The 24612-nt window shown below is 63.1% G+C and overlaps 2 protein-coding genes across 20 annotated transcripts; one reads left to right on the forward strand and one right to left on the reverse strand.

The window, feature by feature from the left end:
- Positions 1-11202, forward strand: ZNF362 (zinc finger protein 362). Of its 19 annotated transcripts, none has more exons than XM_072354095.1 (10): positions 1-19; positions 2037-2121; positions 4315-4529; positions 7534-7597; positions 7686-7932; positions 8063-8378; positions 8493-8717; positions 9059-9137; positions 9307-9465; positions 9550-11202. In XM_072354095.1, the coding sequence occupies exons 4-10, from the start codon at positions 7535-7537 to the stop codon at positions 9664-9666; spliced, it is 1206 nt and encodes a 401-aa protein (XP_072210196.1). In that variant the 5' UTR covers positions 1-19; positions 2037-2121; positions 4315-4529; position 7534; the 3' UTR covers positions 9667-11202. The 19 variants fall into 19 exon arrangements, with proteins under 19 accessions (XP_072210196.1, XP_072210186.1, XP_072210190.1 ...); XM_072354089.1 differs by lacking the exon at positions 1-19 and adding an exon at positions 112-184 and having other exon boundaries at positions 1924-2121; XM_072354096.1 differs by lacking the exon at positions 1-19 and adding an exon at positions 112-184 and having other exon boundaries at positions 1924-2121; positions 4320-4529.
- Positions 11203-11338: 136 nt separating this feature from the next.
- On the reverse strand, positions 11339-20799 carry PHC2 (polyhomeotic homolog 2). Its single transcript, XM_072354098.1, is given in 16 exon segments — positions 11339-12314; positions 12400-12706; positions 12787-12922; positions 13002-13116; positions 13197-13326; positions 13434-13636; positions 14196-14340; positions 14906-15240; positions 15641-15854; positions 15921-16025; positions 16950-17111; positions 17184-17261; positions 17335-17424; positions 17426-17494; positions 17704-17890; positions 20682-20799. Coding segments are annotated over 15 exon segments (2388 nt in total). The 5' UTR covers positions 17848-17890; positions 20682-20799; the 3' UTR covers positions 11339-12159.
- Between the last annotated feature and the right edge of the window lie 3813 nt (positions 20800-24612).

A 24612-nucleotide genomic window follows, 5' to 3' on the forward strand; every position in this document is an offset into this window, starting at 1 on the left:
CCGCGGCCGCCGTGCCGGGGTTGGTCTGTCGGTCTGTCGGTCGGTCGGGGCAGGGCGGCCCGGTGCTGCCCGGCGCGGTGTCTGGGCGGTCGGGGGCGGAGGCGCGGGGGCGGGCGGAGGCGCGGGGCGCCCATTTTGTCGGTGCGGCGGCGGAGGGACGCGGGACGCGGGAGCATGGCTGTCGGTATAGGAAGTGCCTCGTTTTTTTTCCTCCTTCTTTCCCTCCTCTTCCCCCCCCCCCCCTCCCCCTCCTCCTCTCCTCCCGCATTCAAAAACTAATACCACCCCCCCCCGGTGCGAGCTCCGGTAAACAGCGGTTGTGGGTCGGGGGGGGGTTGCAGGGCGGTGCTGCCGCGTTCCTCCCCGAGATCCGAATCGTTATTATTTCGTTTCTCATTTTTCCCCCTTTCCCTTTAATTTTCTATTTTTTTTTATTTTTTTTTTTATTTTTTTTCCCTTTCCCCCCCATCCCCCCTCTCCCCCCTCCCGTCCCCGTTGCTCTGCAGAACATGGCGGCCCCCCGCTCCGCTCCGACCCGCGCTTTAAAAATAAGCCGGGCTGCCATTTTTGTTTTCCTTTTGTCTGCGAATTTTAATAAAACCGTCTGAGAATGTGGGAGAGGCGGCGGAGGGACACGGAGCGGGGCCGCCCCCCCCATCCCCCCCATCCCCCCCTTCTCCCTTCGGCCTTTTTGTCTGCGGAGGTTCCCCCCCCCCCCCCCCCGGCAGGAGCAACTTCACTCCGCGCCCAACTTCGCTCTCCTCTCGCGTTCTGCTTTCGTGGTTTTGCCTTTTTTTTCCCCCCTTCCCCCCCCTCTATTTATTTTCTCCTCTATTTTCTTTGCTTCCTCGCTTCTTCTCGTCGCCCCCTCCCCGGGGTTGGGGGGGGGGCACCCCTCTGCGTGTGCCCCCCCCATCCCTCCCAACCCAGGAGGAGGAGGAGGAGGAAGGGAGGAGGAAGAAGAGGTGGGGGGGTGGGTGTGGGGGGGCGGCCAGGAAGATGCCCGCTTCGCTGGATTCTCTCTTTTTCTTCCTCCGGAGGGTCTGATGGAAAAGTTAATTGCAGCCGATCGGCCCCATCCGTGCGGCGGTGCTCGGCGAGGAGCGGCGGATGCAGCGTGGGGGCTCGGCTGCCTTTCTCTCGGTCGCTTCTCCCTCCGTTGCTTTTCTCTCCTCTTATTTCTGATTCCCCCCCCCCCCGTTATCCTTTCCTCCTCCGCCCGCTTTCTTTCCTTTTATTACTAGGATTTTTTGTCCTTAGTCTTTATTTTTACGGGCCTTTCATCCTGCACGGTGCTGTGTGTGTCGGGGGGGCTGCTGCCTGCTTTCTTTATTTATCCACCCCCCCCTCTCGTTGCTCCCCTCCTTTTTCCTTTCCTTTCGTCTCATCCCCTCCCCATTAACTGGATTTTTGTTCGGTCCGACAGAGCCGGCTGAGGGTTGTTGGTTGGTGAGGAGGAGGGGATGCGGGGGGTAGATGTTGCATGGCGCTTTGGCGGGGATGTGGGAGCCGCAGCTTTATAGAGGGGACCCACATCTCCAGCGGCAGCGGTGCCCGCAGAGCTCAGTGTCCTCCTGCACTCCTAGGTCTGGCCGTGCCGTAGCGGGGATGCGCACATCCGTATTTATCCATCTATCATCCCCAGCCGGCGAGCTGCGGTTTGGCCTTGGATCCATCCCCGGGCCTTTTTTTCTCCCTCCTGTGCCGTGGGATGCTCCGCGTGGGGACGGCGGGGCAGGCGGCGCTCCCGGCTCAGCAGCCCCCGGGGATGGAAACGGGGTTGGAGAGGAGAGGAAAAAGTTTCAGGCCCCCTCCTGGTGTGCAGCCCACGGGGCGGGTGGCTGGATGGGTGCAGGCCCTGCTGGCACCGCAGAACGGGGCGACTTGGGGATGAAAACAGCTTTTCTTTTTGTCTGCTTTCAGGAAAAAGCCCTTCGTTCCCACGGGTCGGGTCGGTGGGAGCCGCTCCGCTTTTGTTCCTCCGTGTGTCTGTGTTTTTCGGGGTGTGTGAAGTTGTCCTCCTTGTCCCCCCGTAGAGAAACGCCCCGCGTGCGGCACCGGTTCCCAGCTAGATCTGGAGATGGACGCGGATAAGGGGAAGCAACGCCAGTACTCCCAGAGGTGGGCACGCTCGAGGGAAGCGAACCGCGCTGCAGCAGGGAGCGTTGGGCAGCAGAGCCCCCCTGGGGCTGCCAGCTGGGTCACCTGCCCGGGGGTGTGGGGAGGGGACGCCGAACCCAGTGTGGGTACGCAGGGGGTCCTGCTCACCGCATGAGCCCGATCCCCATCTCCTCTCCCAGGGCCGCCGCTCCGTGCGCTTCTCTGCGCAGAGCAATCCCTTCTCCCTCAGGAATCCCCTTCTCCCCCATTGAGCGGTGTCTGGCCGTGGCCTTGTGACAAGTGCATGTGTGTGTGGGGTCGGGGCGGTGGGCTTGGGGGGGGGAGCTGCTTGCTGCCTCCTTGCCTGGCCTTGGGGCAAAGCTCTGCTTCGCCGTCGCGCAGTCGCTGCTGTCACGGCGCCCAGCTCTGAGCGGTGCTTCTTCGCCGTGTGGGTGCTGGGGTGGCAGTGTGGCATTGCGGGGTGCTGGGGGTTTGGTGCCTGCTGTCCCTGTTGCGATGTCACAGCTGGGTCCCTGCTGTGCTGCTTTGCCATCCGCCTGGGCGGGCGAGTGCCGCTGGTTCCAACTGCAGCACAGCTCCGTCCCCACCTTCAGGGGCTGTGAGCCAGGTGTCCCGTCCTGCCTGCTCCCGTTTCGGTCTCCAGGGTGGCTCCAAGGGAAGCAGGTTCCCATCATGGCTCCTTCCATGCCCTCTCTCGCCATCCTCTTTGCACCGCTTCCTTCCCCCTCTGCCTGTGGGCAGCTGCAGAAGTTCCCCGAGCTGGGGACCAAACCCTGGGCAGCAATGCAGCTTTTGAGTCCCGCGTTCTTCCATTTGGGATCCCACTCTCTCCTCGCGCAGTGTGGGCTCTTGTGGCATTTGGGGCCCTGCAGGCGGAATGTGGGGGTCCAACTCCGTTCCCAGAGCAGACCCCTGGGGTGCGGGCACACACCCGGCTCCTCGCACCCCCTCCCTCGGGGTCCCGTCCTGTACCCCCACCCCTCTGGGATCGGCTTTCTGCTCCAGCTGCTGTTGGCTTTCAGTTGATTTTGCTTGGGGAAGGAAATCTGAATGAGAAACACCAGTTAGAGCCCTTCGGGGGGCGGAAACGTGGGGTTTAATTGGTTCCATCTTGGGTGAATTCTTCTGGCACACTCCGCCTCGGAGCCGTTCACGGGGATTTCTGAGCCTCCTGCCCCGGGTTTCACGTGTTGTTTCTGCTTTCCCGGCTCACGTTCCTTCTGCTGCCTTCTACCTTAGGGTAAATTCTTCCTGCTAAGGAAAAGCTGGGCCGGAGGCCGTGGGCGCAGAGCCCACGCGGGACGGTCCCTGGAGCTGGCAGCAGGACGGTGCGTTGCGGCACGGGGAAGCCCGCCTGGGCACGGCACGGCAGCCCACGGGCGGCTGGGCAGCTTTGATGCTGCTTCCCACCCGGCAGCTCGGGGCTGGGGATTTTGCAGTCGGGCTTTTGGTTTCTCCTGACAAGCTGCTGCTTCAGGCTGGGGCCGCTTGTGAGCAGCCCGCGGAGATGTGCAATGGGTTCCGAGCGGTGCCGGCTGCGTGCTGGGAAGGTGGAGGTGGTGCGGCCCAGGGCAGGGCTGAGCTGATGGGTGAGAAGGCTTTGCGCTGCTGGGGGAAGATGCGTGCAGGCGGAGCTCGGTGGCATGAGAACAGATGGAGAGCTGACAAACGGAACAGGATGGGGGGCGATGGGGGCACGGCCGTGCCAGTGCCACGTCCCCACGTCCCCTCCTGCTGATCTGATGGCGGTGAGCGCCCTGAGCTCAGGGACAGCCGCGGACACCGGGCCCTTTGCTTCTGCCTGCTGCAGTCTGAGGCTGTGTGGACTCGTGCTGCCCAGCACTGGGTGCTGCTTCCTGGCGCTGCCCTGTGCTTGCTGCTCCATGCCCAGCTTGCTCCTGATGGACACTTGTCAGCTGGGGACCCTGCTTGGGAGAGCGAGGCTTTGCTGGTGGAGGGCTGGCTTCTTGCTTGGCCGTTGGCACCCCGCGGTACCCAGGCATGCCGCTCGGCTCACCCCGTCCCCTCCCTGCCTCCCCGTGCCCCATTTGCTGCCCTACCTGTGCCAGGCGGCCCTGTGGCCACTTGCTGGCCCTGAGGGGCGAAGCGGCGCCGGTCCCTGGGAGCGACCCCTTCTTGCTGCGGTGCCGTGCCGTGTCCGTGAAAAGAATCTCTTGTTTCTTTTTATTTCAGCGAAGGCGAGACAGAGAGGGCTGCCAAAGTAGAGACGTTCCCTAGAGAACTGTAGCTTGACTTAGCGGCAGTTTGGTAGGAAGTTGGAAGGCTATAGTGAGCTGCGGGGCCTGGCGCTCGTACCCACCCGTGCCATCATCTACCTCCATCAATCTGGAGCCTCATCGACACGTCTCCCCAGGCAGCTGCGGCCATCTGGCTTCTGAGGCCAGCCTGTGAGTACCAAACACGGCGTGCACCATGTCTTGTCTGTGCCGGGCCACCGCCGGGCCTCGCTGCAGCCGCCTGCGCACCCCTTCCCCTGCACACGGCTCCACCACGACGCCTCTCCCTTCCCCGTGCATCTGCTGCTTGCTCTTTCCACCTCCCTCCTCTTCCTTCCCCACCTGGGAGCTCCGGCCCTGCCGTGGAGCTCTGCTGGGTGTCCGCGATGCCGCCTTTGGCTCAGCAGCACCTCCTGCATCCCGCTGCCCGGGCACACAGCGCCGTGCCCAGCAGAGCCGGGGGGAGACGTGCTGCGGCATTTCCCCACCCTTCATCATTTCCATTTTAATGGATTTTTCCTTTTTTTCCTTTTTTTCTTTTTTTTCTGCTGTGTGTCAGCTTCCATTTTTCATAGTTAGCTGAGAATCTAGAAAAAGGGACTTTATGTATTTTTCCATCTGCTTTATATCCCCTCCGGCCCCTTTCCCCCGCCGTCCGAGCTCAGCCCTGGGAGGGGGGAGCAATTCCCCCTGTGCTCCAGATGAAACACTGCACAATTGATGAGATGAGGCTGGGACAGGAGCAGGGATTTTTTTGGCACCGCGGCTGTTTCTTTCTCCTTTATTCTGGGCAGGTTCGCAGCGTTTGTGGCAGCTTCACTGTTAAATAAGAGCTCCTCGGGTGGGGTGGGAGCGGGGGCTGCGGCAGGTTGTGCTCCTCTCCCCCCCCGTAGCTACAGGCTGTGCTGGATCTTCCATTTCTTTGAGCAGATGGGGCGGGCAGAGCTCGGTGTGGTCCGGGATGGGGACGCAGGGCACAGGGCACCTGCTGCGAGGGCAGAGCAGCGGCTCACTGGGTCGGCTCCAAAAAACCTTTTCTAATCATAGCTCTGGCTTCCTGTTTTCCTGCTCTGGCCAGGCAAGGATCGAAGGGGCACTGCAGCTTCCCACGCTGCGGGGCAGCCGCTGGCCGAGCCGTGGTGGCAAAGCTTGGGCCATGGTGGTGGGATTTGGGCTGTGATGGTGGAGCTTGGCCGTGGCCGTGGGATTCGGGGAGCCGTAGTGGTGGGGTTCAGGCTGTGGCGGTGCAAGGATTCGGGCCGTGATGGCGGTGGGGTTCGGGTTGTGATGGTGTGAGGATTCTGGCTGTAGTGGTGGGATTCTGGCTGTGGTTGTGGAGCTTTGAGCCGTTCTCATGGGATTCAGGTTGTGGCAGGATTTGAGCCATGGTGGTAGGGTTCAGGCTGTGATGGTAAAGCTCAGGCCATAATGGTGGGATTCAGGCTGTGATAGGGCTTGGGCCATGATGGTGGGATTTGAGCTGTGATGGTGGAGCTTAGGCCATAATGGTGGTGAGACTCAGGGCCATAGTGGTAGGATTTGTGCTGTGATGGTGGGATTTGTGCTGTGATGGTGGGATTTGTGCTGTGATGGTGGGATTTGTGCTGTGATGGTGGGATTCGTGCTGTGATGGTGGTAGTATTCAGGCTGTGATGATGGTACTCAATACATGGTGGTCGGGTTCAGGCTGTGATGGTGGTGGGATTCAGGGCCGTGGTGGTGGGTTTGTTGTTCCTGGCAGTTGCAGGAGAACTCCAACCTGAGGACGTCAGGGTGCTGTGCTCATCCCAAGCCGTGGTACAGGCGTTGTAAGCAGTGGGTTGTCCCCTCTGACAGCGTTTGCTGGCACAGACTGGTGCAGGGCAGGGTCCCCTGTGGCTCTGTGCATGGTTCTGCTTTCACAAGAGAGGGCTGGCCCCAGAGGAGGGGATGCTCAGATACTGTGATGCAGTCTGCTTTGCTCCTGGTGCCTCAAGCTGCCAGAGCCTGGCGCTCTGTTTGAGATCCTGTTTGAGGCTCTTAAAGAGCAGCTCCCCTCAGCTCCAGGTCCCTGGTGCAGGGCTGCTGCTCCAGGACATCGAGCTGCCCAGCACCACCTGCTGCCACGTGGCCGCTGCCCTCCCGCACTGTGGTTGCATCCCCACGTGCCATGCAGGTCAGCAGGTCCCACTCTGCACCTCGCTGTCCCTGGCCTCCCTGCCCCCTGTTGCAGCAGTGTTCTGCAGGGTGCCGATCTCGTGCCTGGTTCCTCCTGGTGCCGGCTGTGGTGGGGATGGGTCTGTGCCGTTCTGGTTTCTCCCTCCGTGGCCTGGTTTCTGCTCCAAATGGAGGTCAGCTCCCCGCAGCTCTGTCACCTGGTGAGCTTGGGAAGGTGCCGAGGAGCTCTTTCCTTCTCGTGGAGCTGCTCCCGGTGCTCTGCACACAGACATGGGGGTCCCACCTGCTCCCGGCTCAGGGTGCAGACAAAATAACGTGTGCAGTTTCCTGATGGCGGCGCTGGCTGAATCAGCTCTGGGCGTTGGGCGAGGAGGAATCAGGAGCACTCGTGCCTCGGTGTGCCCCGCCAGCTCTGGCTGTGATGTGAGCAGCAGCAATGCCTGCTGATGTCGGGCTGCTCCGCTGCCATCATTTTCTTGCCGTCCCCGCTCAGATGTTTCCTATTAACTTAGAGATGGATTTTAGAATTCATTTTTCCAAAGTATTTAGCATCTCTATAAATCTCCCAGCCCCTCTGCAAGCAGGGCTTGTCCTGGAGCGAGCGCTGAGCCGTCTGTGGTTGCTGCAGGTGCCTTTACTGGGGCTCCTCAGGGTCCGTGCGTCGCTGCCGTGCTTGCGCCGTGCTCAGTGTCCTCCTGCAGCCTTCCCCGAGGTGCTGGGGGGAGCAGTGATACGTGTGGGGGCTGGGGGAACCCGTGAGTGACATTGGAAGCAGCTGTCTCTGCTGTGGGTATGAGCTGCACAAAAGGCCGGCTGCCCCGCTGCACTCTGCTCCTCCGTGCTCCGTCTTTTGGAAGGGTCCTTCTAGGAAGTGCCTCCCGGTGGTTGCTGCGTTGCTGTCGGTGTGGCTCAGCCCTGTGGTGGGCCCTGGGGGCTCCTTCTGTTGCAAAGCCCCACGGGGAGGTTGGATGGGGCTGCCAGGCTGCTGCCCCCCATAACGGCCCATCTTTCCCTGCAGGATGGCGGAGCCTCGCTTCAACAACCCCTACTTCTGGCCGCCTCCCCCCACCATGCCCAGCCAGGTGAGACCGTGCTCCCTCCCAGGCCTGGGGGAGGAGGGAAAACGGATGGAACGGGGGCACCTCTGATCTCTGCCTCCTTCCCTGCCAGTTGGACAACCTCGTCCTGATCAACAAAATCAAGGAGCAGCTGATGGCGGAGAAGATCCGGCCCCCGCACTTGCCCCCCACTTCTGTGGCCTCCCAGCAGCCCCTCCTGGTGCCTCCCTCGCCAGCTGAAAGCAGCCAGTCCATCATGTCCCTCCCCAAGCTGCAGCAGGTGCCGGGCCTCCACCCGCAGGCGGTGCCACAGCCAGACGTGGCTCTGCACGCTCGGCCGGCCACCAGCACCGTTACAGGTACTGGCACCGCGTGGAGGGGAGCGGGGCCTGCTTTGTGTCCTGCTGCCTGCGGGACACTCAAGTGTGGGGGGAGGACGTGGGACGGGCAGCGCGTGCCCCGCTGAGACCCGCCTGTCTGTGCTGCCAGGGTTGGGGCTGGCATCCCGCGCGCCCACAGTCAGCACCTCCGAGTCCAGCACGGGCACCACGACCCCCTCCACGCCCACCTCCACCAGCCAGAGCCGCCTCATCGCCTCCTCGCCCACCCTTATCTCAGGAATCACCAGCCCGCCCCTCCTCGACTCCATAAAGACAATCCAGGGCCACAGCTTGCTGGGGGCGCCCAAGGCGGAGCGGGGCCGCAAGAAGATCAAGGCGGAAAACCCTTCGGGGCCGCCTGTCCTCGTGGTCCCCTACCCCATCCTGGCCTCGGGGGAGATGGCCAAAGAGGGCAAGACGTACAGGTAGGAGGGCGCCTGGTGTGGAAGCCGGGGCTGTGACAGCGCTATGGGGCGGAGGGGATGAGGGGTGCAGGGAGGTGTCCTGCCCCAGCCCAGCCCCCGCGGCTCTCCTCGCAGGTGTAAGGTCTGCCCTTTGACGTTCTTCACCAAGTCGGAGATGCAGATCCACTCCAAGTCGCACACAGAGGCCAAGCCCCACAAGTGCCCCCACTGCTCCAAATCCTTCGCCAACGCCTCCTACCTGGCCCAGCACCTGCGCATCCACCTGGGTGTGAAGCCCTACCACTGCTCGTACTGCGAGAAGTCCTTCCGCCAGCTGTCCCACCTCCAGCAGCACACCAGGTGCCAGGAGGGGCTGCGTGGGGTTGGGGGTCCCCAGTGGGGTGTGATGGGGTGGGGTGTCCACTCAGCATCTCGTGCCGCCTTCCTCTCCTTGGCCACCTCCAGCCGCGGTCTCCGACCCACGTGGCTCTTATGGGTCTCAGTCCAAGGTCTCCCTTCCCCCTGTGCCCCATCGCTGGGTCCTTTCTGTGCACGTGGCTGTCACTGCCCAGTCCTGCTTTCTGCTGAGCTCAGGGGCCATGTAGGTGCTGGGGGCTTTGTAGGGCTCAGGGCTGTGGGGTTTCCCAGCCACGCTGAAGCCTCTGCCTGACACGTTCCCACCATACCCACGTCCTGTGCAGAATCCACACCGGCGACAGACCCTACAAGTGTCCGCACCCCGGCTGCGAGAAGGCATTCACACAACTCTCCAACCTCCAGGTCAGCTGCACCCGGGTGACAGCGGGGACGGGGGCACAGAGTGCCAGGCCCCACGGGGGGGGTGTGAAGCCGGGGGCTCTCAGGGCTCTCCTGTGCCCCCTAACCCAACCCTGTGCCCCCTAACCCAACCCTGTGCCCCCTAACCCAACCCTGTGCCGCTCTCTGGCAGTCTCACCAGCGACAGCACAACAAGGACAAGCCCTACAAGTGCCCGAACTGCTACCGGGCCTACACGGACTCGGCCTCGCTGCAGATCCACCTCTCAGCGCACGCCATCAAGCATGCCAAGGCTTACTGCTGCAGCATGTGTGGCCGCGCCTATACCTCGGTGAGGGGCTCTGGGGTCCCTGCACGGTGCAGCCTCCCTCCTCCCCCTGCCCCGCTGCTCACCCTTTGTCCCTCTGCCCCGCAGGAGACGTACCTGATGAAGCACATGTCCAAACACACGGTGGTGGAGCACCTGGTCAGCCAGCACTCTCCTCAAAGGACCGAATCCCCCGGCATCCCCGTGCGGATCTCGCTCATCTAAGTGGGCTCCGTCCCGCCCCGCTGCTGCTGGGGGGGGGATGACACGGTGTCGCCCCCCCCCCGGGCCCAGCCCCCCCCCTGGGGGCTGCAGGTTTGGTGACATCCAAAGACGGTTTCAGAGCACTTTGAATCTGCAGTTTTCTTGGGGTTGGGGAGTGTGTGTGGGGGCGCGGGGGGGTTGTTCTCCTTCGCTCCCCCTGCCCTCCGCCTGCCCTCATTTTGGATACAAATATATATATATATTTATTGGCCAAGAAGTCGGTGCTGCTAACACAGAATGAAATCAGACGCGGAACGGAGCGCAGCGGGCGCCAGACCCCCCCTCCTCCCAGCCAGGACTGTTCCGGAGCAGAGCGGGGGTCGGGGGGGTGGGGGGGGGCTTTGTTTTGGGGGCGCCGCTCCCTTTGGGCTGCGTTTGATGTTAAGGACGTTTTCCCCTCTGGGTTTGCTCCCCCCACACCGGACTCTGTCGCCGGGAGCAGCCGGGGAAGCGCCGGGGGTCCGCGTGCCGCTGTGTGTACATAGCCCTGTGTACAGAGCCGGGGGGGCCCCGCTCCCCGCAGAGAGACTCGACAGAAACTCATCTATATTATGTACTCTTTGGTTCCGTTTTGGATATTAACTGTGTTATTTTTTTATACACTTTTTAAGCCTTAACTCATTGTTTTGCCAGGGTGTTTATTACCTTCTGTTTATTAATTTGAGTCCCCACAGCCTTCCCCTCCCTTTCCCAACCCCACCTTTGCCCCCCCATCCATCCACCCTCTGGCTCCTTGTTTCCCCCTCGGTGTTGTACGATACTCAATATTGTAACCTTTTTTGTCAGCATGTTAATACTGTGTAAATACGCCTCTTATACACACACTGTTAACGCCTCTCCCCCCCCATCCCCCTTATTACCCCACCCCTCAACCAGCCCGTTTGGGGCCTTTTTTTTTATGTTCCTAGTTGGAATCCAGGCCACGCGTCCCTAGAGCTAGTGATCGCCTTTTAATAAAGGAGAAAAGAGAGAAAAAAAAGACACCCTCCCTCCCCACCTCTTCCCTTATTCCCCCCCCTCCCCACTGTCTTGCATTGTGGCTCATGGAGGAGCCCGAGGGGCAGCTGTGGCCGCACGGAGTGTTTGCGGGATGTTGGGAACAGCTGGGACCCCCCCCCAGGTCCAACTGCAAAGCAGTGCCCGGTTGGGAGAGGAGGAAAAAAAAGAGAAAAGAATAAAAGAAAAGGAAACAAAAGCCGGGCTCTGTGTGGTGCCACCGGGATGTGGGGACGGGGCGAGGGGCAGCGCGGTCACAAAGGTGGCACCTGGGGGGGCTCACAACCCTCCCCATCATCCACCCCGATGGTGGGTGATGCAGTGGTGGGGAAGGCGGCAGCTCTGCTGTGCTGGGGGGTTACAGCTCTGGGAGTGCTGGCAGCCATGGGTGTGAGCAGCGGGACACAGAGACACCACGGCCACCAGCTCACACCGCCAGCAGCCATCACCACAACGGTGCCACCACAGCCACCAGCTCTGGGGACGGTGTCTCCATGGCCACCAGCTCCAGGGACACATCACTGCCATGGCCACCAGCTCCAGGGCCTCCTCCTCCCCCCCCACGCCTCCCCCCTTATAGCTTTAGGGACCCCCAGCCAGGCACAGGGACCTCACTGCTCCTCAGTCTCACTTCTGGGTACCTACTGGGCTCTGGATGCCAGCAGGGATGTGAGGCAGGGGGACAAACATGGGAACAGGAAGGGAACAAAAGGTGCCCCCCCAGGGCAGCCACCAGCAGCACAGAGCAGCCAAGCTGTGTGTGTGACAGGGGTGTCCCAGTGGGGGGGGTGGGAGGTGACACAAAGCTGTGCCGGGACTCCGTCCCTGGGATGCACCTCAGTTTATGCAGAGGGAATGGGAGCGTGTGTGAGGAGGAAGCAAAGTATGGGGGGGTGATCAAGTTTTCTTTTTCAGTGTTTATTAGAAACAAAACGGGGGGAAAAAAAAGGGGTTGTGGGTCCTGTGGTGGTTTTTTTTTTTTTCCTTTTTTTCCTTTTTTCCTCCTTTTCTTAGAAAGACTGTGGCAGCCGGCAACGGCGGTGTGGGCTGAGGGGGAGGGGGGGTCCTTACCTGCTGGGGGTACCGAGCCCCCACCAACCTCTGTCCTTTACTGAGGTGCCCGCTGGGGGCAGTGCCATCTCTGCAGGCACCCCCCACGTCCACCCCCACACCGGGGCGGGCAGCCGGGTCCCGGCAGGGCCACGCATTAAGGCAACCATCCTGCTGCGCCCCGTCGTGCTGGGGGGAGTTCCCTGCCAGAGTGGGGCCACTATCGCTACGGGCTATATGTACACACCCCGCAGCCGAGGGGGGGGGGGGCCGCCCCGGGGCTGTTTGTGCTCAGTGATGGGTCCCCCCCACCCCCAACCAGGACAGGCAGAGCTGAGGGGGGGGCGCGGGTCTGTCCCCCCCCCTCCCCACCCGGTGGGAGCGTCCGTGCGAGCCGGCAGCGCAGCTCTAGGAGTCCTTGAGCATGCTGATGCGGGCGTAGATCTTGAGGGCCGGCCCCAGTTTGATGTTCATGGTGCTCATCAGGTGGTCCTCCTTCAGCAGCAGCAGCGCCTGCCCATCGATCTCCTGCGCGCGGAACTCCTCTGCGATCTCCTGGCAGCCTGCAGGGGAATTGGACACAACGCAGTCACAGCACAGCCCTGCAGCCAACGGAGCCCCTCTACGGTGTGACCCCGATCTCCTCACCCGGCAGCGAGCGGATGAACTCGTAGACGTCCTCCACGTTCCACTTGCTGGGTTCGCTGGGCAGGAAGCGGTGCCCGATGCCCGCCAGCTCCCTCACGTGCATGTCGGGCAGCTCCATGTCGTGCAGCTCCAGGTCACGCTCAGCCTGGCGCCGGCGGGAGGCAGACGAGCTGGCCGAGATGGGCGACAGCGGCTCCTCGTAGCTGGAGTTGTCTGAGCAGCGGCTCGAGTCCTCCTGGCTGTGGTTGAGCTGCAGCGATGCCGTCACCGAGAGCGGCCCCGAGCCCGGCGGGAGGGACACCGGCGTCTGCGGGACGGAGCCACCGGGCAGCACCGGTCCTGCGGCTCACTGCGCCCCCCGGGTCGGACCCACGCCCCCCCCCTCACCTGCTTCTTTGCGTCCTTGCTGAGCGTGGGCACTTTGCAGGCGCGGCGGCGGCCGTGGGGGGGCACTCCGGGCTTCTGCAGCTTGCTGCGGTCGGGGTGGAACAGCCCCACGCGTTTGGTGCAGCCCACGTTGTACCTGTGGGCAGCGGCGGGGGGGGAGGTGAGAGGAGGGCAGGGGAGGGGTGCAGGGCTGGGGGCCGGCCTTTACCCCTTACCTCTTGGCACACGCCATGGAGCAGAAACGCTTGGAGCGCTTGAATTTGTAGGCAAAGTCGACGCGGCCGCACAGCTCGCACTTCAGCTTCGGGGGGGCTCCCTCCTCTTTGGACTCTGCTGAGAGAGAGCGAGCAGCGGGCGGCTGAGCACAGGAGGGTCCGAGTCCTCCCGGCGGTCCCGGCGTCACCGCTCACCTTGCAGGTAGGGCTCCTCCATCTCCGAGTCCGTGGTGGTGGTGTTGTCGTGCTGCGGGGCACGTTCCGCCAGCAGCTCCTGCGCATACTGCGGCTTCAGGCCCCCCACCAGCAGCGAGGAGCGCCCCACCTGCGGGCGGCAGCGGCGTCAGCGGGGCCGGGGAACGGCGGGGGAGCGGGGGAGGGAGCGGGGGGGGGGGGTGGGAACGCGTTGCGTTACGGAGGAGAGAAACGTACCGGGAAGGGCTCGGCGCCCTCCTGGATGACGAAGCCCTCGATCACGTGCGTGAGGATCTGCGGCTTCACCACGGCCTGCGGCGGTTTGTTCTCACCATTGTGCGGGGCGGCGCCGGCGACGGTGGAGGCAGCGCTGCCGCTGCCCGAGGTCATGCCGGGGGCGGGGGCGGCGGGCGGCGCATCCACGCGCTCCGCGCCCGGCTCTGCGGAGGAGGGGGAAGGGAGGAGGGGGGGGATCGGGAGGAGGGAGCCGTCAGCTTCCACGCGGCACCGCCCGCCCCCGCCCCGCTCGGCCGCCCCGGGCCCGCCAGGCCGCGCCGCTCCCTCCTAGGCCGCGCTAGGCCCCGCCGCCGCCGCTCCCCCACATCGGCCTCACCTGACCGGGGCCGCGGCGGCTCCGGGCCGAGGGCGGATGCGGAAGTGAGGTCAGCGCCCACCGGGCCGGGCCGGAGCGGGGCGGCGCGCACTCACCGGCGGCGCTCAGCGGCGCGGCAGCCCCATGGCGGGGACAAAGGCGGCGGCGACGGCGGCGGAGCGGGGACAAAGGCGGAGCGGGGCCGGGCCGGGCCGGGGCGGCGGCGGCGGCTGCGCGGGGCGGGGCCGGGCGGCGACCACGCCCATCGCCCTCATTGGCCGCCGCCGCGCGCGCGCGCGCTCCGCTCGACGGGCGGGGCTTCGGGGAAGGGGGCGGGGCGTCCGGCGGGAAAAGGGGGCGGGGCCGAGCGGAGCCACGCCCCGCGTGCCTCAGTTTCCCGCGCTTACCGTGCGCGGCGGCGCGCTCCCCCTGCGGCGCTTCGGGCCCGGGGGGCGGCGGGGGGGCGGCGGCGGCGGGCGGAGCGGCGGCGGGAGGACTCCGGGCGGCGGGCGGCGCGTCCCGGCGGGCGGCCTCGGCGGCACCCAGCGGCGGCTGCGGCGGGAACGGCGTCAGCGGGACGGGAGAGCGACCCGCAGCACGGGCGGGGGGCGGCAGGGACGGGCCGTCCGTGTGTGCGGGGGACACGCGATGTGTGCGCACGTTGGGGGCGGGGTGACGCTCCTACACGCGTGCGGGGTCACCTACGTGCAAGCACAGGCCAGGAACGCACTCACGTGCACATGGGACAGGTAGGGGTGTGCACGTGGACGCAGCCGACGCCTTACACACGCACACTTGAGTGTGAGCCACGGACACGCATGCAAGCACGGCCCCGGTGCATAAGCTCTGTGGACAGCCGCGTGCGGGCCGCTGCACACACATGCATGTGGCACAACTGGGCACGGAGCAGGCAGCGGCGTGCAGGTCATGCTCACATGCAACGCTGGCAGAGCTCAGGCGTGCACCAGCCGTGCATGCACACACACTTGGATCCAGCACAGAGTCGCACACGTGCACAGAGCAGACATGCACACAGCAGACATGCACCCACCCAAGTGCTCAGGGTGCACCCTGACCCCCAGCACCCCCTGCTCTCTAAGGCCGGGGGGGTCCTCACCGTGCTGCCGGTGGGCTGCAGCTGCAGGATGACGGCGGAGGCGTGCTGGAACTTGCGAGGTGCCCCATAGCAGCCGGGGTGCCCGTTGGGGGCTGCGCCCTCCGTCCCCACACCGTGGGGGGCTCCTGCTTTGGGCGGAGGGGCCGGACCAGGGCTGGCAGGGGGCAGCGGCTGGAGCTGGGGGGCAGCTGGGCCTGGAGGGGGCTGCCCACGGGGCGCCAGCTGCTGCTGCTGCTGCTGCTGCTGCTGTTGCTGCTGGATGACGAACTGCTGCTGCTGTTGCATTGGCTTCGGTGGCTGCTGCAGGAACTGGGGCTGCTGCAGCGGGGTGTAGGCTGTGGGGGGAGGTGGGGGGATAAGGCCCAGGGGCTTCATCAGTGGTGCCACCCCCGAGCCCCCTCCCTGCGAGGCTGCTCCTCACCCTGGCGGCGTTCGCTCTTGGCTGGGATGAGGCTACGCCAGGGGGGTAACAGCAGCACCCTGAGGTTGGGTAACCCCAGGGGGTTGGTGGGTGTTGGGGAAGGGGCAGCCTTCACCCCCAGAGCTGAGCCACGAGGAGGAACCTCCTCCCCCTCTGATCCACCAGTGCTGGCACTGGGGCTTATACAGGTCCCCAGTGCAGATGGGGTGCCCAGAAAACAGCAGGGAGGGCCATCATTAGGTTTCAGAGTGAACACCTGCTGCTCCTTGCAGCACCTAACGGTGTCCCAGCCCAACCCCAACACGGTGCCTTACCTGGGGTGACGAGTGGGTGGGCGGCAGCAGGGGCAGTGGCAGTGCGGGCCAGGGGGTGGGTGCGGGCATCGGGACCCTCAGCCTTTTTGAGGTGGTCACCGGGGTTCTCGGGTGGGGGGGCCCGGGGAGGGCCGGCCCGTGGAGTGCTGCCAGGGGGCTTCATGGCCAGGGCAGGGAGGTGGGGACCAGCGGGGCGCAGCGCCAGGCTGTGCACCTGCAATGGCAGCAGGTCAGTGGGCTGGGGGGAAAGGGGAATGTGGGGTGTATGGGGGGGGCTCACCTGGGGGGTGGCGGGTGGTGGGGCAGGCGGTGGGGCTGGCGGTGGGACAGGTGCAGGGCTCTCAGGCCGGACAGCGCTGACGGGGCCCGTGGGTGTGAAGATGAGCTGGGGGGAGAGAAGGGTGGGTGTGCATCCCCAAGGGTTGTGGGGGCACCCTGAGTGTCCCCCCCATGTCTTCATGTGATGGCAGAAGTGCGGGACATGTGGGATACTTGCCCACGTCCCTGCTCAATGCTGCTGTTCCCCATGTCCCTTGGGTGACCCTCTGGAGTCTGAGCACTCCGTTTCAGAGTAGCAGCCCTCTATGGGGTCTGGGCAAACACTCCACAGAGTGTAGGTATCCCATGAGATCCAGATACCCTGCTACTATAGCAGAGGGTACCCTCCTGGAGTGGGCTCCAACAGTGAGGTGAGGGACACCCTATAGGTCTGGGTGGCATCTCTTGGGGTCTGGGTACCACCAATAGGGTGAGGACACCCCATGAAGCCCATACAGCCCGTGCTGACACCCCATGTAGTCTGGGCACTCCTAGGGTGGGGACAGCGGGCACTCTATGGAGTCCAAGGATCTCAGAGCAGTGTGTGGTTACCCTGTGGGGTCTGGGCACCCATACGGCCAGGGCACCTCAAAGCAGAGCAACATTCACTCTGTAGGGTCAGGTGCCCCCTCAGGGGCCTTGCACCTTGCAGCCAGGTGATGGGCACTCTGTGGGGTCTGGTCACCCCATGGCAGAGCAATGGGCAACCTGGGAGATCTAGGCATCTCCCAGCACCCTACAGGGCCTGGCTACCCCACAGCTAGGGAAATCTAAAAGTTCTGTAGGCTCTGGTTACCCTATGATGGAGTGATGGACTCTGCATGCATCCAGCCCACCCCCACAGCACAGCTGTGGAGCCCCATGAGCTGTGGGGGCAAAGGGGACCCTATAGCATCTGATTCCCGTGGGTCTGTGCTAACTTGCTGCATTGCGATGGCCAACCAGTAGGTCCCAGCTGCCCCACAGTGCCGTGGGGCCAAGTGCCTCTTACCATCTGTGCCCGCAGGTACATCTGTGCCTGGCTGGCGGTGAGGGCGGGCGAGGCGGCATTGCCCAGCAGGACAGCTTGCTGCGCGATGCCCGATGCGCCGGGGTTGACACTCTGTGCCCGGTTCAGGAGCTGGGCGGCTGCTGGCGATGTGGCCAGGTTGATCTGCAATGGGACAGTGGGGTTTTGGGGCCAGGGTGGGGGCTGCGGGGTGCTCCTGGCGAGCTGGGGACTCACCGTGGGCTGCTGCACAGGCGCCTGCTGCGTGCCATTGCTACCAGAGGAGCCGCTCTGCCTGTTGGCTGCCAGGCTGGCCTGGGGACGGGAGCAAAGCATTGTGTGTACATTGCACTGCGGCACCTACGGGTGACCCAGGGAGGGTGTGTACCTGCTGCACGGCCGCCAGGCTCTGGAGCTGGGCGCTGGTGAGGTGCTGCTGCTGCAGCGCGGCTGTCTGCAGCATCAGGTGCTGCTGCTGCGGCGGCGTACATCTGCTGCAGGTACTGCGCCGCCGTGTTGGGCTGCCGGTGCAGGGCCTGCTGGATCACCTGTGGGGCAGCAGCGGGGCCGTGGGACACAACACCCAAGGCCACTCCGACCACAGCACCCTGAATGCTGCTCCACCTTATCCTTTAAGCAGAGCCCCCTAATGCATGCAGCGTTCCTGCTCTAAAACCCAAGAGGAGACCCAAGCACCCCAACCCCGGCCCCATTTGTAGGGTGATGGGTAGGATTAGGGTGTGCAGCACAGCCCTACCTGGACAGTCTGGCGGTCGGGAATGCCGCTGTAGACAGAGATCTGCGGTGCAGGTGGGCGCGTGGTGCCGGTGCTGCTGGGCGTCGTGCCGGTGCCACCAGCACTGCTGGAAGGCGGAGGTGCCGGGACCTGCTCGTTCTCCATGGCAGTGGCAGGGGCCACGCAGGGCGGCTGGAGTGGCCTAGAGCTGGGGGAGAGCATGGAGGTGGGCATGGGGGTCCCATGGGGTGGGGAGCACAAGGGTGGTAGATGGAGCGGCCCTGCGTGCCCCAGCTGACCTCTACCTGTGCCCGGTGCAAGTGGCACCTCAGATCCTGAGGCAAAGGAAGGAAGTGTGGATGGACGGACAAAGGAAGGATGAACAGACAGGGATCGAGGAGAGTGATGAAGGGAGGAAGTGAGGGACGAAAGGAAGCAGGATGGACAGAATGATGGATGAGGAAGTGCAGCCAGGAAGGGCAGAAGGAAGAAAAGGATGAAGGGATGAAGGGAGGAAGGGAAGAAAGAAAAGAAAGAAGGGAAGAAAGAAGGGAAGAAAGAAGGGAAGAAAGAAGGGAAGAAAGAAGGAAAGAAAGAAGGAAAGAAAGAAGGAAAGAAAGAAGGAAAGAAAGAAGGAAAGAAAGAAGGAAAGAAAGAAGGAAAGAAAGAAGGAAAGAAGAAGGAAAGAAAGAAAGAAGGAAAGAAAGAAAGAAAGAAAGAAAGAAGGAAAGAAAGAAAGAAAGAAAGAAAGAAAGAAAGAAAGAAAGAAAGAAAGAAAGAAAAGAAAGAAAGAAAGAAAGAGAAAGAAAGAAAGAAAGAAAGAAAGAAAGAAAGAAAGAAAGAAAGAAAGAAAGAAAGAAAGAAAGAAAGGAGGAAAGAAAGAAAGAAGGAAAGAAAGAAAGAAAGAAAGAAAGAAAGAAAGAAAGAAAGAAAGAAAGAAAGAAAGAAAGAAAGAAAGAAAGAAAGAAGAAAGAAAGAAAGAAAGAAGGAAAGAAAGAAGGAAAGAAAGAAGGAAAGAAAGAAAGAAAGAAAGAAAGAGAAAAGAGAAAAGAGATGGGAACGGACAAAGGGCAGGAGGGAAGGATGGACAGACAGATGAGGACACAAGTATGAAAGGGATGGATGGAGGGATGGGTGGAAAAAGGGATGGATAAATGGAGGTAGAAAAGGCATGAAGGAATGAAAGAGGGTGGAAAGAGAGAAAGGGAAGGTAGAACAGATGGAAGGAACGAGGGGACAGACAGAAAGGACAAAGAGACAGAGGACAGAGACGGGAACAAGCAAGAAAAAGGTGGAAGGAAGCAAAGAGGAAAGAATGAAAGATGTAGGAATAGGATGAGCAGAAGGACAAACAGAAGGAATTAGGGAGGGGGGAAAGGACAAGGGCGGACAGAATGACAGCAAAGGAAGAAATAGAAGGATGGACAGAAGGATGGGAGGAAGGCCAAAGGGAGGGAAGGAGGACAGATGGGAAGGTGGATGTAAAGTTTGAAAGGGACAAGAGGGAGAAGGGAAGGATGGACAGAAGGGAACAGGAAAGCAAAGGAGTGAGGGAAAGATGGACAGACATGAAAGAATAGACAAAGAGGGATGAAGGGAAGTAGAGGGATGAAGGGAGGGAAGGGTGGACAGAAAGATGGAAGGAAGTAGGAAAGGTGTGGAAGGATAGACAGACAGAAATACAAAAGGAGGGAGGATGGACACAAAGAAGTAGGAAATGAATAAGGGCGAAGGAAAGATGGGCTGAAGGGAGGAAAGAAGAAGGAAAGAAGTGTAGGGAGGGAAGGATGTGCAACAGGATGGACGGGAAGAGGAAAGGGGCTAAGAAAAGGGATTGAAGGGTGCGAGGGAAGGACAGAAGGATGGACGGGCAGAAGGACGAGGACAGCGATGGAGGGGAAAGCGCTGTGTGCTGAGTGCCACTGGGGGGTGGGAGGTGAGCAGCAGAAGAACCACCACCACCACCGCCATCATCTCTCCCAGCAAGGGCCGTGCCCACACTGCCAGGCCCCAGCACCCAATGGCTCTGTGGGCACCCACGCTTTGCTTACACGCACGTGTGCCCGCAGACCTCCGATAAGCAGCAAGAAACCCAAGGCCCCGTGCCACCGTGGAGGGTGCCACCATGGCGGGTGCCACAGCCAGCACCAGGGACAGCAGCGCCGGGCTGCCCACCATGGACAGCAGCCACGTGCCCACAGCGGGGGGTCTCGGTGCCAGGCGACCCCAACGGCCACGGCTCAGCCCCGCGGGGACCAACACGGCACAAGGCGGCAGGACGGCGGGACGCGGCAGTGCGATGCCCGCTGAGCTCCACGGCGTGAGGACGCGGGGTCACATCCCCGGAGGGCGCTGTTGTGCCAGCGCAGGTGGGACACGCACAGGTGTGACGGGGATCCACGCTGCAGGCGGCTGCCGACGCGCCGTCCGGTGCCCGTGACATCCGCCGCGCTCCGCTCTCAGCACCGCAGGGTTTGGGCGCCCGGGCCGCGGCTTCATCCCCGAGCGGTGCCGTGACGTCCCGGCGGCATCGGGGCGTCCCCACGCGTGGGGCCGCGACGGAGCTACGAACGCAGCGAGGAGCTTCCCCGCCGGTCCCCGTCCGTCCCCGCGTGCGGCACCGGGACGCGGCGGGGCGGTGACACGCACGGCGGGGCTCCGTGGCCTCGAACCCCACGCGGGGCCGAGCGGCGCGCGGTTCCCCCGCAGCCCCGGGCCGGCCCTCGGCTCTGCCGATCGCCGCACGTGGAGGGGCCGCGCGGGGCCGGGCCGAGCCTCCGCCCGAGGCGGCGTGAGCGCGGGGAGGAGGGCAGGGCGCACGGCGGAGATCGGAGCGACCGCCTCCCTCCCCCCCCCAAACCCCCCCGCAGCGACGGGGAAACTGAGGCACGGCGGCCGGGACGCGCGGACACCCGACACCCGGACGCGTGCGCGGCCCGCCCCCCCACCCCCCGCCCTCCCGCGGCCCAGACAAAGCGGCGGGGCCCGGCGCTCCGTACCTGCGGCCCCGCGGCCCGGCTCCCGCCGGCCATGACGGAAGCGCCTCCCGGGGTTGCGGCCGCGCGGGCCGGCGGCGCGGGGCGGGGCGGGGCGGGGCGGGGCTACCGGAGAGGGGCGTGGTCAGCGCGGAGGGGCGTGGCCCGCCTCCCTCCCGCCGGGGCGGCGCGGCGCTCCCTCGGGCGGCGGCGCGGCCATCGCTCATTTGCATTCCGCCGCTCGTCACGTGCGTCGCGCGGCCAATCGGAAAGCGGGCCGGCCCGCCGGCCACGCCCCCAGCGCCCGCGGCTCGGGCTCGCCATGGCAACAGGGAGGGCCGGGAGGGGAGGGCCGCTGCCATGGCAACGGGGGGCGGGGCTGCCCGCGAGCTGCCCCGAGAGGGGGCGGGGCCGGAAACGGGAGCGGCGACCCCATGGGGGGGGGGGGGGGGGGGGCGGGTGCGTGTCTGTGTGTGCGGGATGCGGCACCGCGGGGTGCGGGTAGCGGCGTTACGGGGTAAGCCTGCACAGCGAGGCGTGCAAAATGCAGGAATGCAAAAAGCAGGCGTGCAATAAACAGACGTGCAAAAAGCAGGCGTGCAATAAACAGACGTGCAATAAACAGGCGTGCAAAAAGCAGGCGTGCAAAAAGCAGGCGTGCAAAAAGCAGGCGTGCAAGAAGCAGGCGTGCAAAGCGTGAGCACGAGAGAGCAAGGAATGGGGTGCAGGCTGCGAGAGCGGACGGGAGTGGATGTGCCGGTCCTGTAGGGAGCGGGCTGCGAGAAAGGAAATGGTGCGAAGAGCGACCCTACAAGAAGCGGGGTGCCGGGGGGGAGAGATGGGGTAGGTGGGCTGCGAAGTGCAAACTCACAACGAGCAGGGCGAGCTGGTGCAAAACGGGCTGCGTACGGCAAAGCTGCACGAGTGAAGGCAGCCCTGCAACCACGGAGGCCACGAGCTGTGCATGAGCTCCTAAAGGGCTCCTGGATGTGCAATAGGACCCCGCGCTTTGCACGTGGGGCTGGAGGATTTGCACGTGGGTTTGCAAAGGGGTATTTGTAGGAGTGCAGGCAGGGTCCCGGTCTGCAGCAGGACGCCCGGATTTGCAGGAAGGGGCTGGGATTGTGCAGCCGGGCGGGTTTGCAAACGGGGCTCTCGGGATTGGCTGTGCCCGCAGTGTCCTCGTGGTGCTGGGCGCAGCGCTGCTCGTGCCTCTGCCACCCCTCAGCGCTTGGGGGTGGAGTTGCCTTGCCTGGGGTTTGGGGAACATTGGGGCTGCGTGGCTGGAGCCAGCAGAGGGCAATAGCTGCCTTGAGATGGAGCCTGCGGGCGGCTCTGAGCATTGAGCATTGTCTCTTCCCTTTTTTTTTGGGGGGGGGGCTCCTTTTGCAATGCATGGAGCCAACAGCTGTCACTGGGCAGTGAGGAGCGGTGGTGGGTGCAGCCCCCGAGGGACATTGCCTGTCAGTCTCAGAGCAGCACGTGTCCCAAACCGCCCGCTTTCTGCCCCAAAAGAAGATGACCTGTGAGACCACCACCCGTGTGGACACTGGGACCCAATGGCCGTGCTGTGACAGTGGCACAGGGTCGGTGTCCCCCCGGTACCAATCACCCTGGGCTTGGGGTGACTCAACCTGGGCACAGCAGCACACCTCAGTCTCATCCTCGCACCATGGCCGCCATCCCCACCGCTGTGCTGTGAGATGCCATTGCTGTGATGAATGCCCCTGGATGTACAGCGTGGCCTGCTACAGGACCTGGCACCAAGGCCAGCATGAGGCCTAGCACTGGGCACAGTACAGGAGCTAGCAGCAGGATTAGCACTGGGCCTAGCATTGGGCCCGGTTCTAGGCCTAGCATTGGGCCTGGTTCTGGGCCTAGCATTGGGCCCGGTTCTGGGCCTAGCATTGGCCCCGGTTCTGGGCCTAGCATTGGGCCCGGTTTTAGGCCTAGCATTGGGCCTGGTTCTGGGCCTAGCATTGGGCCCGGTTCTAGGTCTAGCATTGGGCCTGGTTCTGGGCCTAGCATTGGGCCCGGTTCTAGGCCTAGCATTGGGCCCAGTTCTAGGCCTAGCATTGGGCCCGGTTCTAGGCCTAGCATTGGGCCTGGTTCTAGGCCTAACATTGGGCCTGGTTCTGGGCCCGGTTCTGGGCCTAGCATTGTGCCCGGTTCTGGGCCTAGTGCTGGGCCGGCCTCACGCCTGATGCCATCTCCCTTCTCACCCCGGGGAGTCGGGCGGGAACAGCTTGAAAGCCCAGAGGCTCATTGTGTGCACGCAGTGGGGCGGCCATTCAGGCTGGGACAGGCCGAGGGCTGGGTTTCCACTTGGAAATTTCCCTCCGGACGTGTTTGGGAGCCTCTCGGTGAGCCACGTCTCCTCCTGCCGCCCCGCGCGTGGGCCGGGAGGGCACAAATATTTGTGCAGACACAAAGGCTTGCGGGTGCCGGGGGGGAACAAAGCACGGACGCGGCGCATCCCCACAAACAATGGGGCCGGATATTTGGTGATGTGAGCGGGGCCCGCTGCCAGAGCTGCCTCACATCCGTCTACCTGCAGCCCCTGGGTGGGCCCGCGGCATCCCGCTGCCCGGCAGCTTCGCGAGGCATCGTGTGGGCTCTGAGGGGGGACAAAAAGCCCTTTCGGGTGGTCCCGTCTCCCTGTCAGCATCGCCCCCATTACTGCACGGGGGTGGAGAGATGCACCACACATCTCGGTTGCAGTGGGCACCATTTGTCCTGTTTTAACGGGGCTTTGACCAAGCCATCCGACTCCTGAAGCCCTCCCCCCCCATGGGACATCCTCCCATGGTGATCACCATTGCTCCTCATAGGGTTTGTTTTTCCCCTGACCTCGTTTCCGGAGCAAATCACTCCCAAATTCTTCTCCCTTGATCTTCTCCCCCCAGCACTGCAATGGGTGCCAGTGCCATCCCCACAGCAGTGTCAACCCTCCTGTTTCCTAAGCATCCCTCCCTGGGAAGGCTGCTGGAAAGGATCCGGGGATGGCAGAGCCATGTCGAGAAGGCAAGAGAAGGGGAAGGGTGGGTTATGCAAGTGTGCCATGTCCCATTTTGGGTTTTGTTGTATTTCTGTGCCTTGGATGCAGGTATTTTTCCAAAGGAAACTGCCTGGTGACGCAGCTCCTCCTGCACCGACGCCTCCGTCCCCGGCTTGCGCTGGATCCCGGCGGGGGGCTGGAAGGAGCGGATTTCCCGCTGGGGTTTGCAGCTTCTGGGGGCAGTTTGTCAAACGCTGGCTTTGAAAGGGCCCCGTGGGGCCGGGCACTGAGAAAAGCCCCCCCTGGGAGTTCTTTTGGGGGTGCTCCAATCCATTGCGTGGTTGGAATGCCTGCAGGATGGGCTGCGGGAGAGGAGAGTTTGCTGCCCTCAGGGCTCCGCATGGACAAAACTGGGGTTGTTTATTTTTGTTTGCTTTGTATTTTTTAATGTTTTCAGGGATTTTTTTTTGCACCATTTCGGTGGGCCGTGAGATCTGCTGACAGCCGGGGAGTTTTCTCGCAGTCCTCCAGCTTTTAACTCGAACCTCCTGTTTGCTGTCACTGAGTGGAACTTTCAGCTTCCATCCACTTGGGGTCAGCTCCAGCCCCTGCTCCAGCCCCGTTCGCCGTCCCAAATCACTCCAGGCATGTTGACCTTCCTTGGAGCGATGATTTAACCTCACTGCAATTAAAGCCTTCTTTTACCCATATAAATCACTGCCCCATCTTCTCCTCACCACGAATATCCCACATTAGAGCAAACAGTTCTCATTTGCTCGCAGTCGAGCCGATGCACATCCCAGCCCTGCGCGCTGTCGGGTTATGCAGCAAGGTGGCAGGAACTGCAAGACGAAGCCTGGCTGATGCAATGTGAATTTGCCCCAGCACCTGGAAGCAGGATGAGCCCTGCGCTGCTGGGGATGTTTCTGCACCTGTGTACATGGCGGGGCACTCAGC

This window comes from Excalfactoria chinensis, chromosome 20, assembly GCF_039878825.1.
Source record: "Excalfactoria chinensis isolate bCotChi1 chromosome 20, bCotChi1.hap2, whole genome shotgun sequence".
In the NCBI taxonomy this organism is placed as follows: domain Eukaryota; kingdom Metazoa; phylum Chordata; class Aves; order Galliformes; family Phasianidae; genus Excalfactoria; species Excalfactoria chinensis.